This window comes from Hemicordylus capensis, chromosome 3, assembly GCF_027244095.1.
Source record: "Hemicordylus capensis ecotype Gifberg chromosome 3, rHemCap1.1.pri, whole genome shotgun sequence".
In the NCBI taxonomy this organism is placed as follows: domain Eukaryota; kingdom Metazoa; phylum Chordata; class Lepidosauria; order Squamata; family Cordylidae; genus Hemicordylus; species Hemicordylus capensis.
The window spans coordinates 246,043,301-246,064,844 of record NC_069659.1 but is presented as its reverse complement, the minus strand read 5'-3'; the positions used below and the strand labels follow the sequence as shown (position 1 = coordinate 246,064,844).

Genomic DNA, 21,544 nt, shown 5'->3' with positions numbered 1-21,544 from the left:
CACCCGGGGGCCAATGTCAGGGCCGGAGCCACCATTGTGAGGATGGGTCCAAAGAACCGGGCCATCACTCCCTGTGGAGCCGCCACATCCGCCCCCTGTGTCTGGCGTCAAACACAGGGGGCGTGGCCATCTGAGGAGATGGCGCTTCAGCCAGTGTTGGGTTCCCAACCTGGCTGGGAATGCGCCTCTCTGCCTTTTGAGGCAGGAAAAGGCACTCCCAGTCAGGCTGGAAACCCAGCGCTGGCTAAAGCGTCTTGAGAACAGGGTCGTATGGCCCCGTTTCCGCACATGACTACGCTCCTTGCATCTAATGTCAGATGCAGGGGGCGTGGCTAGGGTCCCTGGGGCTGCTGGTAGCAGGCTGCACCCATGCCACTGGCGGCTTCCAACATGTCCATGTGCCCACTGTCCTAGAGGGGCCCATGATTTCCCCCGAGGCAAAAGAGGTTTCCTTTTATATCTCTGAAGTGGCTTGTCCTAGAGTTCTGAAATTTGGTACAGATATAGGACAGGTTAGCAGGACTCTTTGTATTGATTATGAAGAGGATTGGTCAATTTTTTTAATTTAAAAAAAAACTTCCCAAAAAAGTCCGATAAGTGGCTTGTTTCATAGCAGCAAATCACAAAAACCTCTTGAACTGAAGCTCTCCCTTGAAGCCCCCACATGGAGCGACTAGAGACTGGGCCTTTCAGTTGTGGCCCCTCGGTTTTGGAACCCCCTCCATGAAGAGCTTCGCCATACTCCCCCACGAAGTCTTTTTAAAAAAACCCACTCAGAGCACACCTTTTTAAGGAGGCTTTTTAATGCTCCATTTTTTGTTCTATCTGGTAGGTTCTTTAGCTTTTTATAATTTTCAGTTTTTACCTTTTAAAATAGCTTTTAATTTGAACCTAATCATGAGTGTGGTTTTAACTTGACTTTTAACTTTGTTCAGTTTGGTTAATTTTATTACTTTTATTGTGTCTTGTATCTATTTTATTGTTGCGAGACGAGCAGTAGTGCACTGGAGAACGCCATCTCTTCGCCTCCTCTCTTGGAGAACTCCTGGCTCCCATACTCAGAAGCAGCTCCTCATCATCAGCTGCTTTATCTTTAAATACCCCAGTGCAAAGCTGACAGGGCTTAAAGCCTACTTCCATCCCTGCCCCCTTCCTGACCTTGCTTCCTGTTTCCTGCCACTCCCAACCTAGCTGTCTCCCTGGAGCTGTTTCCTGCAGCTCTCCCTGCCTTGCCCTCGCAACCCCACTGGGATCCAACCAGCCTGGACCCCTCTCATCCCTACTGCCCCCTGAAGGGAACAAAAGCCCCACAAGAGGGATGCTACGCCCTTCTCCAGACTCCACAGAGCCACCCAAGCAACCAGATAACATGGCATCGCGACAGATATATGGATCCTTTGGGGGTTGTGTAGTCTCTGCCCCCCCCCGCCCAACCTGTGGGTTGGTGGTAAAATGTGTGTGTATGTGTGTGTGTGTATATATGTATATATGTGTATATATATATATGTGTATATATATATATGTGTGTGTATATATATATATATATATATATATATATATATGGAAAGGATGCTTATTTGGGGGGTGGGGGCAGCTCCATAAGCTCATTAGGTCCAGGGTTAGGGATGTGCATGAACCTGCTCAGCGTTCTATTCTTAGAATGCCAAGTAGGTTCAGAATCAGAAGCCCCACATTTGAATTAGATTGAATGTGAGGGTGGGGTGGTTTTAAGGACGAGGGAGGGTGTACTTACCCCCCACCCCAGTGCTCTGTGTAGAAATAGTCCCGTGGGGCAGCAACATACCTCTTGCCACCCCGTTGCTTCAGTGACCGGAAGTCCCTGGAAGTGCTGTGCGCACATGAGTGCGTTGTGGGTGGGGCACACGCACATTGAGCCCAAGCCCACGGTGCACACCCGCGCTCACGGCACTTCTGGTGACTTAAGCAACAGGGCGGCAAGGAGGCAGGCTGCCGCCCCGCAGGACTATTTCTACACAGAGCGCCTGAGGGGAACTGCACCCTCCCCCGTCCTTAAAGCCACCCCCGTCCCACCATCTGCTTGAAGGTAGCGGGTAGCTGGTTCTGTGCACATCCCTATCCCGGGTCCAAAATTACCTAAGTCCACCCCTGGCTGAGTTACAGTTTGCTCTTTATTCTCCCTATCACACACGTCTGAAGAAGGGGATGGGAAGTCAGGGGCTCATCTTCACTTTTTGTCTCAGGGTCCACTCCAATCTTGCTATGCCATGATAGAATCAGGTTTGGAACTGGCTGCCAGCCCCGAAGCTGAGCATTCCCCCCCTAAATTGCTGATAGCCAGGGATATGGAGAGTGGGAAGGGGGACCAAGAGTCATTTTTCCTTTCTCCTGAAACATCCTTAAGTAGTGCAAGTAATGCAAGGCTTTTGACTCCATAACACATACGGAGTGTGGGCCCATGACATTTTGCTGCCTGAAGCAGAAATCAAATTATGCCTCCCCCACCCTCTTTTTTCCTATTAAATTCACATACCCCGATTCCTTCCTTCTTTTAAAATTTCCCCTTTATCAATAGAATGGGAAGGGAGGGAAGTGAAAAAAAGAAGTGTACTGTCATTTTGCCTCCCTCCCTCCCTCTGCAGGCCATTCATGAGGAGGCTGCTGGGTGGGCTGCAGTTCAGCCCTGAGGAGGGCTGGCCCACAATCTTTGACCTGAAGTGGCCTGCTTCACCCTGCGTCATGGTAGGACCAGCCACAATTGGTTCCTCCAGGAGGATTTTCGCACTTGGCTTCAGGGTAAATGTTGAGCAAAGCCACTTCGAAGAGTTCCCTGCAGAGATAGATCTGCATTTCTGAAGAGACCATGCCTCTTATTATGCTAATGATTCTACATCAGTGCCTCTCCCTGTTTGCTCTGGAGTTTTCAGAAAACGTAGCTTAAAACCAGCATTTTAAAAATCTGGAAATACCTCGAGATAAGCTAGAATTCGCATCACAAAGCCTGACTTGTGTGTGGAGTGGGTCCAAGGATCCTGAATAGACTTTGGGATAAGTTCCGCTGGTGTGTGAACACACACACTCTCTCCCGAAGGAGATTTGGGGCAGAAGCCCTGTTTGTAAAGCCTCCAAGAGACCTAAACTGCTACAGCAGGCTAGCTTCCTCTCTCACAGTGTCCTCGATTCCCTGTGTTTTTTTCAACTGAGACCTTAACACAGCCTGCTTCATCTGCTCGATGCTGTCAAGGTTCAGCATCAGTGGGTCGCTGCTGAGAGCCCAGGGCCCTCAACAGGGGCCCCCTGAAGATTCCTGAGACCACGTCTGTACCCATTAGCCTATCTATGGTAGTGGTGGAGCAATTCTCTTGCAACATATGCAGGTCAGAGGAGCCCATGGGGGATTGTTTACTGTGGGCTCCCTGAAACCTGGAGCTCGCCTTGCCCTCTACATTCCATAAAAGAGAGGCAGCGTGGTGTAGTGGTTAGAGTGCTGGACTAGGACTGGGGAGACCCGAGTTCAAATCCCCATTCAGCCATGATACTGGATGGGTGACTCTGGGCCAGTCACTTCTCTCTCAGGCTAGCCTACTTCACAGGGTTGTTGTAAAGAGAAACTTAAGTATGCATTACACTGCTCTGGGCTCCTTGGAGGAAGAGCGAGATATAAAATGTAATTAAGTAAGTAAGTAAATAAAGTCCTGGAGGCACAGGCCCTAGAACAGAGGAATCACACAATGCTGTTGGATTACAACTCCCATCACCTCCAGCCACAACGTTATGCCACTGGGACTTGGGAATTATGGGAGTTGTAGTCCAACAAGATTAGGAGATCCAAGGTTGAAAACCCTTGCCCTAGAAGATTACATGTCTGGTTTGTTGGTTTGTCTGCTTGCTTGCTTGTTTTAAATTCTTTAAGTTACACAGTTCTGCCTACCTAAGGTATTCCCTGTAGTATGTAGAAACCATACTTTTTCTTTGGATGGCTCCATTTCACTCCCAGTCTAATAGGCATTCAACCACTTATGCCTGCTACTAGTACATATGATGAACGTTAGGTATTTGGCAAGTTATTTAAATCAGTCTAAGAATGTAAAAAAACACCCTACAATGTCCTCCTTTGCCTCCCTTCTCCCCCCCCGCCACTGCATCCCCACACAACAGTCCCCTAACGCCTCTGCTTTCCTATAATATTTATAATATATAATATTCCCTTTCCCTGTGTGATTATTTTTCTCTGATCCGCCCCACACCCCCAAATCTCTAGCTAGTCCACAAGGTATGTAACCAAGGGGTGGCTTTAAATAACAAAACATATAGAAAGTGCTAAATTAACTAACTGTGCACAAAAAATATTCGTTTCATAAAAAGTATTTGTGTATTTTGTTTCCACTTAGAAACTCTTAGCTCAATCCTGCTAAAACTAAGCAGTTTTTTAAATCCCATTGATTTAAATGGGAGAGTTAAGTGAAAGCTTAAATCCTCTCCATTGCAACAAGAGACATAAACATGCTTTCCTTTGATTAATTTCCCCCCTAAGTATATATGTAAGTAGACAGTTAAATGCTGAAACAGTCACAGACCATCTTTAAGCATGCAGAGGAACTGGAAATGAAAAGTATTTACCATGGCAAAATTCGGCCACCAAATACCTTAAATACTTCAGTTTGTTTAAGAGATGAAGGGCAGGTTACAATCAAGATTTTCTGTCTGAAAATACAGAAGACAAATCAAGCTCTGTTTCTATAATGGAAGAAATGCTTATGACAGTTCCTTTTACATTTTTTCCCTGCTTTAACACTCCTTGGTACTCTCAAAAGGAATTACCTTCCCCCTCCCATGAACAAAGATGAAACAAAAAAAATCTACATAATCTTAATCAACTATCAATACTGATCAAATATTAAAAATAAGATATTAATATCTCCAGTGATTTTACATCATATTGGGATTCCTAAAAGCTAGCCTTTTCTCATTGTGCTATCATTTATGCAACTGCCATTCTGCCCAAAACAAAAAAGAGTTGCCTTACTTTTTGATGAGTCTAAAGGATCACATAGCCCAGTATTCTGTCTTCAGCAGTGGTCCTGCACAAGCAGAGTAATGTTGGAGTCAGCTGCCACAGGCACCTGTCACTGCTTTGTGCCCAATCTTTCTCCTTTCCCCTTTCCTCCCCCAAATCTGCCTTTATGCTTTGCTTCTTCTCATACTCTCCCTTAGCAGCAGCAGTTTGTGAAACACTAAGGTCATTCACACAATCAAAAAATTGTGTTCTGCCTAGGTTTGGGAGCTCCCAATTGTTGGTTGTGTGGAAGCAAGCTGGGAGGAAAACCTGGGTAGCTTTTCCTCTTACCTTGCTTCCACACAAGCACTTCTGCCCAGGTTTTCCTCCTACCTTACGTCCACACAACCAAACATGGGGAGCACACACAGCACCCAAAGCCAGGTAGAACACAATTTTTTATTGTGTGGATGACCTCACTGAATTGCTTCTTCCTGCTCAACTGAGTGTAATCCTTAGTGTAATCAAACTATTTTAACCAGTGAGAGACATACTGTAGAAGCCCATTTGCTTCTTGCCATTAAATTAACCCGATACTACTATTTTCAAGAATAGGAAGAAAAACTAGGAATGTTGCCCTGAAATTATAACTAAAATATGTCATATCTTTTCGAGTTTAGTTAATCCGATTTTTTAAAAGTCTCCATGATTGAACACTTTAGTGACTAATCAGTGTTATGAGCAACAGTCTAATGAAAACAAAGAATATACTCCTGCAAGAACATCTTAATGTTCAAACTGTTTTCTACATACAAGCAGATGCATTATATTCCTGACAATTACCCATCCTTTTCTGAACTTGTCTAGACCCTGTTGTCATCTTTTATATACTGGATTTATATAAAAAAAAATTGTCTAGACCCTGTTGTCATCTTTTATATACTGGATTTATATAAAAAATGTGTCTAGGCCCTGTTGTCATCTTTTATATACTGGATTTATATAAAAAGTAAATTCTGCATCCGTATTAGTTGCAGCAGCTGGTTAATAAATTATTTCCAAAGGATCAGAAATCAATTTCTAATCTCAAAATATCAATGAATTACTGTACACTGAACAATCAGAAAAAGAGAGGGTTCTCTCTGCCATACTTAACATCTGTGATAATAATAACAGCATGATTTTCTGTTCTTCCAGTGACAGCAAGCACATTTTCATCTGGGGACATGTTCTGCCATGTAATATTAAAAGAGACTCTCTGGGCCAATGTACACCTGATATGCAGTACAATCCTGAACATGTTCATTCAGAAATAAGTTCAGTTGAATTCAGTGGGACTTACTGCCTTATGAGTTTAGGACCGCAGCCTTAAACCAGTCCAATACTCACTGGGCGGCTTTACACATAACAGTGGCAGGTAAGTAGGAGAAAACTGCTGGTTCCCAGTAAGTATGCACTCCTGGGCGCTTTCCAGATTACATCTACAGCAGTTGGGGATGGTGTAAATGCTTCAGCTTGGCAGGATCGTACTGAAAATGTAAATAAAGGGTGGGAGCCATTTGTTGCATAGAGCTGTGGCTGTTCCTATTGCCACCCATAACAATGTGTTTTCCCAGCAGGGACTGTTCATACTGTGTGCTCTCCGTGCCTTCCTACTGCTACATTTTGGGCCAATGAGGTCGCAGAGGAGGCAGGGACAATGACACAATGAGGCTTAAAAAAAAAAATTCTTGGTGGGTTTGTGCAAAGCCACCTGCGGGGGGAGCAGTCTTTTCTACCTTGCAGAAACTTAACTATTCCTTGCCGTGGCTGACAATTAGTTTTTTAAACTAATTAAAGAACTCACTGGTGGAGGCTGAAAGAGGAAAGGAAAAACAGAAAGAAACATAATTGCAGAAATATAAAAATATATATAATCACAATGGGTTTAACATTAACACAGATGGGGAAAGCAAATAAAAGAAAATTACACAAATGCACCTTTGCACAAGAGCACCCAGGAAGTTTTTTTTAAAATGAACACCACACCACTTACACTGCTGAAACAGCGTTGTAGCCCTCCTAAAATGGGAAATTACAACTATTTTCTTTCAACACATATGCAATCTTGTAGCACTGAAACACAAAGATAAAACCCAAAAGAAGGCATTGGGTATGTGAATTAGGGGTGTGCAATTCAGGAATTCGGTGATTCGGTTCGGGACCCGAACCGAATCACCCCTGTTCTGTTTTGTGCCCGAATATGGGCCACCCAAATCACCCTTGATGCGGTTCGGATTTAATCCGAATCTGAATCGATTCGGGGGGTAAAAAAGGGGCCCAGGGGCAAAATTTTGGGGTGGGGTGGTAGTGCCCAATTGGTGGAGTCTACCACCCCAATTTCAGGGGAATTGGGCAAAGGGCTGATTTTTGGGGACTTTTTGAAATTTTAGTGACTTTGGGGCAGTTCGGGGGCATAGCATGGGTTCTGGGCAAAAGGAGTGGGGTGGGTGGTAGTGTCTAATGGGTGCAGGCTACCACCCCAATTTCAGGGGGATTGGGCAAAGGGCTGATTTTTGGTGAATTTCTGAAGTTTTCATGTCATTGGGGCAAATTGGGGCAGAAAGTGGGGACTGGGGCAGAATAGTGGGGTGGGGTGGTAGTGCCTAATGGGTGGAGGCTACCACCCCAATTTCAGGGGGATTGGGCAGAGGCCTGATTTTTTGGGAATATTTGAAGTTTTGGTGTCTTGCGGGAAGATTGGGGGCAGAAAGTGGATCTGCCCCAAAGGAGTGGGGTGGGCTGGTAGATAGTGCCTAATGGGTGGAGGCTACCACCCGTCCCCAATTTCAGAGTGATTGGGCAGAGGGGTGAATTTTGGTGAATTCTGAGGTTTGTCTTCATAAGGTGAAGTGTGCTAAATTGATTACTTCCTCATATTCATAGTAATTGAGAGTGTGAAAAAGTGAAAGTGGGGTCATGAGAGTTGTATAATTGAAAAAAATCTCATTTGCTATGACAGAATGAGAATTCACACCTCAGAAGCATTCCAGAGTCTGGGGGCAGCAACAGAGAAGGCCCTGTCCCGCATACATGACAACCGAGCCTCCCTCATTGTCAGCACCCGGAGCAGAGCCCCCTCAGATGGCCTCGTCAAGCGGGCAGCAACCCTTGGGAGCAGACAGTCCCTCAGGTATCCCGGGTCCAAACTGTTAAGGGCTTTAAAGGTCAAAACCAACACCTTGAATTGGACCTGGAAACAAATTGGTAGCCAGTGCAGCTCTTTCAAAATGGGTGTGATATGCTCCCACCGGGCAGCTCCAGATAAAACCCTAGCTGCCGCATTTTGCACTAGCTGCAGTTTCTGGATATTTTTCAAGGGCAGCCCCACATACAGTAATCCAGCCGTGACGTGACTAAGGCATGGGTAACTGTGGCCAGATCTGCCTTCTAGAGAAAGAGCTGTAGCTGGCTCACTGGCCGAAGCTGTGGATTCGAAGTTGGATGGAGAACGTCAGGCAAAAGAAAAGATCCAACCTTGTACATCCAACATTGGTGGGTTCAGTCAACATGGAAGAGGCAGAAGTACCAGGAGTGCACACTTGCCCGGAACTGGCAGTTTCCTCCTACTGACGTGCTTGCCACCATTATGTGTGAAGCCACCCACTTTGTCTCCCTGGGGTTGGAGGACGACACTAGGGTTCTATAAAGGACGCCTGGGTTCTCTAACAGATCATTCTCAGTATCCTTATCAAACCAAAATTCCCACAAGTATCTAGGGGAGATCATAACAAACTGGTATGAAACAGATGATTTTATATGTGTCCTGTGTTTTTAACTCTGGAGGATTTTTAAGAAACTCAACATATGGAACACAACAGGATTTCTACAAATCAAGTAACTGCTGTTCTAAATTAGCACTTTGTATATTTCTATACAAAGACAACCGCTATGTGGGGGGAAACATTTTATACTGCCAGGCACGAAAATTGCACAAGTTCTATCTTGTCGCAATAGCTAAGGTTGGAACTCGGCATACATTTCCAAAGCAATTGTCAAATCATCAGAGGAAACTAATAGAAAACCCCTGCCTGCCAAAACTTCAGCTCAAGACAAAGGACTTTAGCCAACTATGGCTTTCAGATGCTCATGACATATCTGTCAGCCTTTCCTAGTTTTCCAATATTGTTTAAAGTAAGAGTGCAAGTTTTCTATATTCTCAAATACAGTACACTTCAATGTTCTCCAACATTATTACTCCAACAATAATGTACTCCAACAAGTTTGGAAGTACTCCAAACTTCCAAAGTGATATTGCATATTTTCCTGATCAGCAAAAGATTAATTTTCATAACATTTCCCCAGTATATACACGAAAGACACAGTGAATCAAGATCATGACAAATTTGACATTACTGAGGGGTCAAATAACAAAGGGGTCAAATATCTTGAGATTTACTGTGCATTTAAAAACCATTGCTTAGATTCACAGCATTACAGCACAAGACAGTTGTTTGTTTGTTTTTTAATTGACCATGTTATTAACAGCTCTCATACTCTAATGAATGCCAGCTGGCTTCTTATTTTAAAGCCAACGTTTTTCACAAAACAACATGTCAGTTTCACAGCTTTTTTTGCTTTTAAAAAAAAAGTTGTGGCAGTATCTGTTTTAGTCACTGAAAGGGGTGCACTGGAAAATGAGATAAATCAGACATAAATCAGAGATGAATGCACTACCTATTGTAGCACAGAGGGATGAGAACCCAGCTTCAACCAGAAAGCTGCATGAGATACACAAAAAGTGGTAAAATCATTTCCCACTGTCAGGAGCCTGCAGTAGGTTCAGCCATCATCCAAAGGAAGTTCTGACTAGAGGAAGAAATTGCAGAGAGAACACCTATGGAAACCACCTTGCAGCAAGTCTGGTGAGACTCCCTAACCCCCTATAAAAGCTTACAGGTTGAGCCTTCTTGCTGGACTGAGCTATGAGCTGCCTTGTTGGACTGCCTTCCCCTCCACTGCACAAGAATAGAATTTGATCCCCATTTGCCTTACCCCTATCTCTCCCAATTAGCATTGGTTTTATTTGAGCATTGGTGTTTTTCTGGGTATTGTGAACTAGGGTGCATCAAAAAGGGCAAAGCATTAAAAGTGACACATTTAAGCATAACTAGCATTTGATTCAGCACAGCAAATGAGGAGCAAGGCCAGCAGTCTGTAGATGCTCAGGTGTGCAGAAGTCTTCTCCTTCCATTTCAAGGAAGAGCTTCAAGGAAACTGCTTCACCGATGAGTCTGGCTGTCCGCTTTTAGAATATTAAGCACCTGTTCAGAGGCATAGGGTTGATCCTAGGTAGCTCTTTCCTCTATAGCAGGCGAGCATCTGCTCCTCTACAGATTCTCGCATGCAGCAACATGCCTGCAGCCTGCTATTACAGGTGAGATCACTCTGGACATATGGAGTGTGAAGAAAAGGCTTTCCCTCCAAAGCTGCTTTTTGTGGGGATGGGGGAGTTATAACACTGGAGCAAAGGCACTCATATCAATGATTTTTTCTCCTCTATTCACCATCTCCACTTTCCTCCAGTTTGGCTTCACTCCTTACATCATCAGCAATGCATGAGATCACAACCCATGATACATAAATCATTGATGTCTAAGTATGTTGAGATTTGAGAATGATTGCCATAGCACGTGGCTTTTCAATGCCACACATGGCCACCAAGACTTCTGATGCAGCCACAGGGTCATGCACGCTACTGATTTGAAAGGGACATGACTGTGCTTACTGCGACCACCATGGATATTTCATGGCCTCTCCTGTAGCCACAGCTAAAAACCAGGTTAAGAACCATTGCTATGACACATACTTTGAAAGCAGGTTTCCGCCCGCCCCTCCAGTTATTTTAAGTCCTATTCAGGCATTATATGAACATGTGGAGCGGGGAGCAGCATCAGACACATCCCGCCTCCACACCGTCATACTCATGATAAAGTCTGAAAGAGCCCCTGCACATAATATATGCACGATGGGAACACTTTTAGACCTTATATCATGACTGCGTGTAGGTCAAGCGCACATGATCTTGCCCCCCTTCTGCATCTAATGTATATAGATATAGAATATCTGAATGGGCTTACAATATTTGTGGATGCAACACACAAGAGTATATACATTTTGCCACATTAACTAACCCCAAATCAAGAGTGCCTCTTTGGCTCCAAGAGGAAAACAACATTGACTAAAACCATCAGAGTGATTTCAGTGCACCTATTAATAATGCATTTGAAAAAGCAGGCGGGGGCATTTGTTTATTTGTTCATTCATTCATTCCATTGTAGCCTGCCCCAACCCCAAGGATCAAGGTAGGTAACAATAAAAATCATGTGCATGAATTAACATTTATTCAGTTAAATACATTTGTAAAAGCTTTAGAATGAAGGATGCAATGAAAGTGGGTGCCTTTGAACATACACAGTGGCTTTCCTTTCTCTACATAATCCTTTCACCCAGTGATCACAATCAGCCCTCATGCAACATGGATTAATTGGAAAGGGGTAGTTTTCAGACAGAGTGGCCACCTTTTCACTGGCAGAGCTTCTATGTCTTTAACAGCTATGAATAACGATTTTAAAAAATCCAACCGGTGAAACTTTCTCGAAAATCACTTTTCTATGTTGGGAAGTTGCACCTAGAGAATTTCTGCCTGCCATGCAAGAAAGGCGAAAAAGTGGAGAGACAACCTTAGAGGCAATGCTATTGATATGCTGGGAGGGCATGAGCGGTAGCTGGGCTGCAGACCGCACAGGGCAGGTGAATCTATGATGCGGAGGAAAAGCTCAGAGAGGTTGTCAGTCGCCCCTCCAGGGAGGGGGCTGGATAAAATCCGGACTGGTAGACATCTTAACTAGTAGGCTTCTAAGCTCTCTTACCGATTCAGCCTGGCAAAGCAGCTGAGCTCCAATGCTGCGCCGCCGTCCTTTGCACACTCACTCACTTACTTGAACTGCACGGGACTCACTTACTTCCGAGGAAACATGTGCTGCAAGCGAGCCTGAGCGAGTAGCGCAAGAAGACGAGAGTATGAAGAGAGAGCCGCGGCGGGTGGGTCCCCATCGATCTGCCCCAAGACGCCCGGGGGGGGGGGCAATGGAGGGGATTCATTCGCTTGCTCCCCCACGTGCTTCTCTCCGGGCGTCTGCAGCGACTCTTCGGAGGCGTGAAAAAACGTCTCAGTCCGCGATTCTGAATCATCGATGGAGCCGTGTCTGAAAAGTCACCTCGGCGCGCCCCGCCTGGCTCTGCTGCAACTCGAAGGCGCCTCGTGCTTCTCGAGACTGAAACACACAGCTCCGGCCCGTCTAGGGAGGGGATCGCCGTCAGCTTTCTGCGTCCCAGCCACTGCCAGGCTCGGGAAGTCGGGTCAGAAACTTTTGCAGCCAAGGCAAGGCAAGGCAGTCTCCAGGATCCAGCCCAGGGCTGATGCATGACGCGCTTGATGCAAACCGTGGCCAGCGAGCCAGCCAGCCACCGGATCGGGTCTTCTTCGAGACTATATCCGCAGGAATCGGAGACAGACCCGGGCAAGGTTTATGAATGCCAAGCAGCGGCTGTAGGGATCTTTTTGGCTGCGCGAGGGAGACACGGTAGGGTCTTCTTGAGAGCGGCTGCGGCTAGGAACCCCTGGACGCCCCCTAATGGAGAACTCCTCCAATAACAGCCAGGGGTCCTTGGAACAACAGGGCACTGGAGGTGGTGTGCAGGTGCTGGCAGGCTGCTTGCTCTCCCTGCTGGTGCTGAGCACCCTGGTGGGCAACACCCTAGTCTGCCTGGCTGTCATCCGGTTCCGCCACTTGCGCTCCAAGGTGACCAACTGGTTTGTGCTGTCGCTGGCCGTGTCCGACCTTTGTGTGGCCCTGCTGGTCATGCCCTGGAAGGCAGTCACTGAGGTGGCGGGCGGTTTGTGGCTCTTCGGCAGCCGCTTCTGTGACACCTGGGTGGCTTTTGACATCATGTGCTCCACAGCCTCCATCCTCCACCTCTGCATCATCAGCCTGGATCGCTACTGGGCCATCACCAGCCCCTTCCGCTATGAGCGGCGCATGACCCAATGCCTGGCCTCTGCCATGATCGCCCTGGCCTGGACCCTTTCCATCCTCATCTCTTTCATCCCTGTCCAGCTCCACTGGCACAAAGCCAAGGACTGGGGGCCCCCCGAGCCGCGCTTGCCCCGCTGCGACACTAGACTCAACCGCCCATACGCAATTGCCTCATCCCTGATCAGCTTCTACATCCCTGTGGCCATCATGATGGGTACCTACACACGGATCTACCGTATCGCTCAGGCTCAGATCCGCCGCATCTCGTCCCTGGAAAGGGCAGGGGGCCTGTGCTCAGTCCAAGGAAAGGAGCCCGCCTCTTTCCTGCGGAGCTCCCTGGGCAAGGAGACCAAGGTGCTCCAGACGTTGTCCATCATCATGGGGGTCTTTGTCTGCTGCTGGCTGCCCTTCTTCCTGCTCAACTGCCTCTTGCCCTTCTGCGAATCGAGGTCAGACGTCAGGATTCCCGGGCAGCCCCCCTGTATCAGCCAAACGACTTTCAATATCTTCATGTGGTTTGGCTGGGCCAATTCCACTATCAATCCAGTGATCTATGCTTTCAACACAGACTTCAGGCGGGCATTCAGCAGCCTGCTGGCCTGCCACCGACTCCCATGTTGGGCTGCCAACCGTTCTGCCATTGAAAGATTCAACCTGAGCAATGATCTGGTCTCCTATCACCATGACTCTTCCGGCCACAAGGATGAGGGTGTCCCACTTGCCTTGCCTCTACCTGCCGTTGCTGCCTGGAGGCCATCACATGCAGTGGACTTCCAAGAGGAGAAAGAGAGCCCTGAGGAATGCCTGTTAGGGGAAGGGACACAGCCATGCTGTGCAGTTGCTCAAAGAAGCAACACCAGAAGTCTTAACCGACCACCTTTACTCCCTTTTGAATGTGAGACTGAGATCTCTCTGGACACTATTACTCCCTTTGCAGGGGTTACTGGACATTAGCATCTCGACAGAGCTGTGTCAGAAGTATGGCATCCACCGACATGGATGGGGCCATCTCAGATGGGTAACAGCTGCATAGGACAACAGCTACAGTAATCTTTCACTTGCTCAGTCATGATTACTGTTGGCTAGCAATTGATTATGTCCTTTCATAGGCTTAATTCGCATTGAGGTGGTCAACCCGGGTCTTCTGAGTTGTGCTAACCTGTGATAACAGGTTAAATGTCCTACAGAAGGTCTCTTCCACATAGAAAACTTGATCTCAGAAAAGGGGCTTGTGGCCTAGCTCTCTCCCTGACATGCTAGGTTCTTACTGTTTTTGTTTGTTTGTTTGTTTGTTTTGCATGGAGGATCAGTCTATCAAACATGAGCCCCCTTCTGCAGCCTGAAGTGGTACAGCCCAGGAACAGATTTACTATTTCAGTGAGAACTAATGAATTTGCATACATGCGACTCAGCATAATTTTAATGTGGAAATTAGGAACATAGGAAGCTGCCTTATACCAAGTCAGACCACTGGTCCATCAGTTTCATACAGGAATCTTTTCCAGCCCTACCTGAACATCTTCAGGGATTGAACCTGGGGTCTTCTGCATGCAAAGCAGATGCTCTAACACTGAGCTACAGCCCCATTTCCAGGTATTGCTGCAGAATGTGAGAGTCCTGGTGGAAGAGTGGGCTAGTCGTATGTTGCACCAAGACATCTACAATCTGCAACAAGACCTTCCCAAGGTCTTGGAAATTCACAGGATTATACCAGTGTGCTGCATTTATGTAAATTCATACTAAGTTATGCACATTCAATTTCTAATCTTTCTTCCTGTGCACAGTTTCAGCACACCGTGCAGTTCTTTATATCAAAGCCAAAAGTTAAGAGATTGTTTTAAACTGGGGATGGGTGAGTGGGTAGGTTGTATTAAGGGGAAATTGCATTAGATGTGCTGCACAGATTTTCCTTGGATTATATAATGCCAATGTGTAAATATGTGTATTTGGCATATATGCTTTACATTTGCATGTTTTTCCCCCTGAACATGTTATTTTAGCTTTCATATAATTTTGTTGATTTTTAAATATTGTTGCAGATGGAACAATGGTGGCAAGACAAAAGATATGCATGGGTAAGTGACAGGCAGTAGCAACTTATCATGGCTAGAGAATGTGGTTGGAGGCTCTAAGGGAAGGACAAAGAAGCACCAAATCCTGTAAGTTATTATTATTGACTGGCATCCAGACCAATAAAGTATGTGTGTGATATGTCACCCAGTACAGGGGAGGGTGATTTTAATTGATCTTCCCTTCCCTCTTTAGCTGACTATAATTCCTGAAAACATATGCCTGAGTGTCGCACAGCCCTCAGGATATATTTTCAGGACTCACAATTGGCCGCAGAGGGAAGAGAAGATAGATAAAAGTCACCCCTCCCCTGTACAGGTGAACCTCGTCATTCGCGGACCTGGCATCTGTGGTTCTGTGTATCCACGGTTGGGTAATTGACACCTGACATTGGCATATGTGAGTGGGAAATGGTTGAAAGGGTTAATTTAACATATCCGCAGTTTTGTAGTGGCCAGAAATGACCTCTGAGGTCATTTCCAGCCACCATTTAAAGGAAAGGAGCCATTTTGTGGCTCATCTGTTGTTTTTTTAAAAAACCCTATGAAAAATCATGGGAAAATGGCAATTTTGGATGTTTGGGGGGCATTATGGGACAGCTGCAGACCTGCGAAGCATGGTATGACATTTTGCATTATTTCTGCCAGAGTAACACAAAGGGAGATACCAGCAGCAGCCAGCCATGGAAAAACCCTGTGCTAGTATAAATAGGTACAGTTGCTGTTCTCCTGCTAGATATAAGTGAGTAAGGCCGTGCACTACTGCAAATTTGGGATTGGATCCAAATCTGATTAGAAACCATATATATAAGTTTTAGGTCCTTTGGACCCTTCAGAATTCTGGTCTCGGATTCAGTATGAGATTTCATTCCAGAAATCTGTTTTTTAATCTCCTGGCAAAAAATCCCCATAGAAGTCTATGGGAAAGTTGTTGGGTTTTTTTTAATGCTGAAAAAGGGAGAGCTTTGGAAGTTGGCACACAGGATAGCAGGACTCTGAGTATTTATTTAATTACAAGGGAGTCCAATCATTTGTTGTTTTTTTAAGCAACCTGGAAATTGTACTCATATCTGATAACTGTGAAAGAGAAGTGATGCCACATCCAAGTATTGCAGAGGAAGTGATGTAGCACTGGAGAATCTACCACTTAATTTTTACATTTGTACATGAAATAATTGGCAAAATGAAGAAAGAAATGCATGGGCAGGCAGGGCAGATAAATGGCGGACGATACCTCCACCCCACCAGTCGTGGGCGGGGGGAAAGGCTGAATCTGTTTTATATTTCCATCACCATTTAGAGCTCTGGAATGGCAATAATGTTGGAGATGCAGCTCCTGATGGCATGAGCTCTTAGCACCAGCAAACCTATTGACTACTAGGGGCATTCCCTCTCTGAATGCCCTTTGATGGTCTCAGAATTCTTTCTCTCACCTGGAGAAAGAGACTTCCTTCTCCTTCCTTCTCCACTTCCTGTATGTAGCTAGCAGCCAGGCATGGAGGCTTCATCTATCTCCCTGATGGATTTCCTAAATAAACTACTTTATTTAGAACTTTAACTCCATGTCTCCAGACAATATTAATTAGCGGTGCTCTCCTTACCAGTGCACTTTTGCTGCAGCTGGGGTAGCTAAGGAAATTTCCCCAAGCTCTCTAACAGATGGTGACTCTGGAATGCTCCAGAAATCCTCAAACCATATTATTTATTTTATTTTATTTTATCAAATTTTTATACTACCCCATAACTTCTGTCTCTGGGCAATTTTATTTATTTATTTACTTACTTGATTTTATATACCGCCCTTCCAAAAATGGCTCAGGGCTTATGTGGTTAAATTTGTTAAATGACTTATGTTGTTAATTTATAACAACATAAGACAAGTTAAAACACAAAAGTAAAAAACCTTAAAATAATTTAAAAGCACAATTAAATTAAAATGCTTGGGTGAAAAGATAATATTTTCTTATCCCATATGAATTTTCATATGGGATAATTCCAGACCGGAATAGGCTTACCTATTCTGGATCAGAATTATCTCTGGAATGACCCATATCAGGCCATTTCTGGAATTCCAGAACCGATATTGCACTGCCCTAGAAGAGAGCAACCACTTTTATGGGAACTGCTGTTATGTCTTCTGTAACCAAAAGGGCTAGAAACTTGCTTTAAATCAAAGGAACCATCTAAGATCCAGATCCCTGGTGACACTCTGCCACTGGCAGCTCCTCATGCTAGAAGAACCAAGGGAAACGGAGCCTGCAGCCCCACCACATTCCACAGGCACAGTCCTGCCTCCATCCTTCCACAGAGGAGTCCCCTGAGGACTTACCCACCCCCAAAGCATTGCCAGTCCCAGAGCTTAAGAAATCAGACAAGGCTCTTTTTTGAGCCATATCCTTTCCTAGGAAAGAGGTGGGGCCAGTTCACTGCCTGGGCAACAGCTAAGAAACCCAACAGTCTGCTGCAAGAAGTTCCGGGAATAATATTATTCGGTGTTGTATTGCTCAGCCTTTGGTTTCTCTTATCAGCTGACAGACTAACTCTTGCCTTGAAGGAGACCCCATATTGGCCTGCAACAGCACTGGAGTCTCCCAAGCACCTGCCAGTCAAAATAGAGACTCGGCACTGTCAGAGAATGCCTACAAAACTAGGCAGGTCTCTTTAAAGACTCTCCGGGTCTTTCCCAGGGAAGGTGTGAGGCCAAACCACTCTACCTGGACAGCAGCTGTAAAAACTTGCATTCAACTCCAGACATTTGCTGGAGCAACATCTGATCTACTCTGATGTACCTACTAAGAGCCCCTGGTGGCGCAGTGGTAAAACTGCCGCCCTGTAACCAGAAGGTTACAAGTTTGATCCTGACCAGGGGCTCAAGGTTGACTCAGCCTTCCATCCTTCCGAGGTCGGTAAAATGAGTACCCAGAATGTTGGGGGCAATATGCTAAATCATTGTAAACCGCTTAGAGAGCTTCGGCTATAGAGCGGTATATAAATGTAAGTGCTAGCTCCCTTTCTCCTTCTTGGAGCAATCTGAGGCCCTGATTCCTTTGCCTGACTTTTGTTTCTCTTGGAGGAGGAACAAGGCCTGTCCTCCTCCTGAGATTTGGTGGCATCCAGATCCCTGCCTTGGAGCAGGCTAGAAAATATGGTACCAGACAGAAAGGGCATTCATATTTATTATTGTATTTATTTATTCGATTGGCCCCATAATGCTGGCAAGTTGTTAATGTTAGCAAATCTCCCCATGCTTGGACCGTGATCCAAATAATCTACTATTAGCCATGGAGTGCAAAACACAAATTCTGCCAGTAAATCTTCCCCTTTGCAGCTAATAGCAGCTTCATGGCGTGGCGTGCGTGGCAATGATTTAGGTGACTCTCTAGGGCCAAAGGCACAGCCACTCCACTTACTGCCCCCCGCCCAGCACTGATCCAAATGCCGTGATTGCTTTTTGAAAAGCAAAAAGAAATCAGGCATCCCACTGATGGAACTTCCATGCCAGATTTAGTTTGGACCTGAGTCTATAGCCCTATTCAGACATTATGCAGTATGAGAGTACAGGTGCCTGTACACTCATACATATATTAGTATGATTGACTGTACCTGCACTCATTTAAAAAGTGAACCTGGTTACAGGCCCCTCAAATGCATGCTACTGATAGGAAATGTACTGCTGTACCTGTGTTCAACATAACGTGTGAATAACTTTACCAATGTACATAACTGTACCTGTATGTACATAACTATACTGTACATAACTATAATGTACATAATGTACATAACTATAATGTACATAACTATAGTGTACACTCGTATGAGTTCAATATAATGTCCAACTAGGGCTCCTGTTTACACTGCACATCCATTGTGCAGGACATGACGTGTGGCTTGCCCCACTGATGAACAGCAGCAGTTCAGTGCAGTTGGCCACTTGAAACCAGATGAGATGCATGTGGTGTGATGATAGATGAGTGAGTGAGTGAGTGAGTGTGCCAGTTGCTGCTGCATTATCAGCAGCAGCAGCAGTGATGGACAGAGTGGGCCAGAACGGCAGCATCAGGCGGGCACAGGAAGAGCCCACTCTAGAAAGGCAGAGGGTCACCCTTTCAATCATTTCCTTCTTCTCCAAGGGGAGCCATCGAGGCTATTCATACGACTGCTTGAAAGTGGGCTAAGGGATCCCAGTGGGCTTTCAAGCGGTCATGAGAATTGCCGGGAGCCGCACGACTCCCAGTGGTTAGCCTGCTTAATCCCCCCCCCCCGCTTAAACGAGGTTAGTGGAGTGAGTGCTCTGCTAACTCCATTTTGGCAATCGTGAGTTGCCACAGCACGGCTCCATGCCTCAACAACTCACGAGGGGACCCCCAACCAGGAGGCTCCAACAAGCCTCCCCGCCTCAAGGGCCTCCCCAGAATGCCCCACACACTTGCGCGGGGCATCCTTGGTAGAGTTGCGATGCCCCCCCAAATTCCAGGTTTCACCCAGATTTTAAGCATCTCACTCAGGTTGTTTCGCCCACTCAGATTTGCCCAGATTTCAGCTTTCATTAAATAATTTTAAAAAGCTAAGCCCTTGTAAAGTGGAGTTATGGAGCAAAACGTGCAGTCACTATTCTGCTCAAAAATGATTTTCAAGCCAATTTACATAATATGCAAATTAGGCACGGGAAAGCCAGAATAATACAACCCTAATCCTGGAACGTCCAGGTGCCGGGTGGCCCCCGATCCCCACCACCCCTACCAGCTCTGTGACGGAGCCAATAATCGTGTGGGCAGCCGATCCGGCCACCCAGGGAGGGCTTAATGCTTGTGTGCAGGGAGGGCCTCATCCTTTGTCTTCTCAGGAAACTGCCTTCCAACCCCATCCTACCAGGGCTGTCCTCAGGGCTGAGCAGGCCGAGTGACCGCCTGGCTCTGCTTTGGTTGCTGCCATTAAAATTAACTGGAAGCAGGCAATGGCTGACTCGCACCAGGCCCCACAGCCTGCCAGGGCTCTCCACGGACACCCTTCCTTCATCCGACACATGTTTACTTGGAAACCCATCCCACCATGTACCCACGAAGGTTTACTTGCTCCCAAGTATGCATGCCTAGGATTGCTGCCAAAGCAACAGTGATTTAGGGAGAGGAGAGGACTTCTTTGGAGCTGTCTTGCACTGACTGAGCAGGGGCAGGGCCTGTTTTCTGGCCACTGTCCTCGGTTAAAATTGTGGGTCCCTTGAATGAGGGGGAAAGATGCACAAGTAGCTAATGATTGCTTTCATTAATATTGCTAATCCGTTTTAGTGTAATAACGTGCTTGACTTTGGTCCCTGCACAGCCAGTCCTGGTTGATTCCAGCCTACCCCTCCTGAGTTGTGCATCCCTGCTGTAAAGTGATGATCTTGTGTTTTATGATGTTGACCAAAACATGGACGGATTTATACCCTCTGTGAGTTTCTAAAGTTAATTCTCTTTGATGTTGAGGGTTATTGAATAGAATCATAACAGATGGACTACCATTTCTTTTTGCCTTCATGTTTTCTGCACATGCATTCTGGGGCATAAAGCCCTCCAAGACCTCTATTAAAGTAACTCATTGCCACTGTGTTTATATTTAGCAAGGCTTGGTGTATGTTTAAAATATAATACATTTCAGCTTCTATACACTGCTGTGATTTTGTTGGTCTAAAGAAATGTGCACTCAGTGGGCTACACTACTACTGATGAAGATATTATTATACAGGAGATGTAAGGGTTTTGTTTCCTCTTTCTTGTGGTACTATTTAGCTCCCTGGCAAATCCATTATTTTAGCAAAAATGAATTTCCACAAGGGGAAAAATTGAGTTGGCTATTTAAAAAGGAATCCTCAAAAGCTCCGTAGGATTTTGCCAAAATTCAGCCTCTTTCATTTAAATGAGAATAATTGTACACCTACATAGAGCAGGCACACTATTTTCCTACTTTTACCTCAGTCACATAATTCTTGTGAACGAGGAACAGTTTACTGATCTGTCCTAACTCTAGGGTTTATAAAATTTTTGCAAAACAATTTTACAAAATGATTCCGAAGACAATGTAATATAATAGAAAGTACTATCAGGGAATGTGTCAAACCCAGTTCCTGTTAAGCTGAAGGCAATGCAAAGGCAGAAGGAAAGGAAGGCGAACAATATTGCTATCATAGGCAAGCAGGAGTGGCAAAAGCTATTTGCTCAAACCAGGGAGCAAATCTGACCCCGAAGCCTTTATAGAGGTCTGGAAGCACCACCTTTCCCAAACTAGCAGATTAATTTTAAAGCAACCCTATCCAGCAAGGCCCTACATGGAATCAGGCAGGCATCTCTTTCTAGATTGGGACATGCACATGAGAACAGTAGAATTCCCAGGTGTGCAGCTTCCTTCATTGGATTTGTTTTTGTGTAGATCTAGCCATAGATCAA

General features: G+C 45.7%; 1 protein-coding gene across 1 annotated transcript; it reads left to right on the top strand.

Moving 5' to 3' along the window:
* Positions 1–12,567: 12,567 nt before the first annotated feature.
* LOC128351309 (D(1) dopamine receptor-like) lies at positions 12,568–20,765 on the top strand. The gene has a single exon (XM_053310760.1). The coding sequence runs from the start codon at positions 12,652–12,654 to the stop codon at positions 14,005–14,007; it is 1,356 nt and encodes a 451-aa protein (XP_053166735.1). The 5' UTR covers positions 12,568–12,651; the 3' UTR covers positions 14,008–20,765.
* The last annotated feature ends 779 nt before the right edge of the window (positions 20,766–21,544 follow it).

What these genes read in the sequence shown, in the direction of transcription:
- LOC128351309 (XM_053310760.1), top strand. Translation starts at nt 12,652, where the DNA reads ATGGAGAACTCCTCCAATAACAGCCAGGGGTCCTTGGAACAACAGGGC.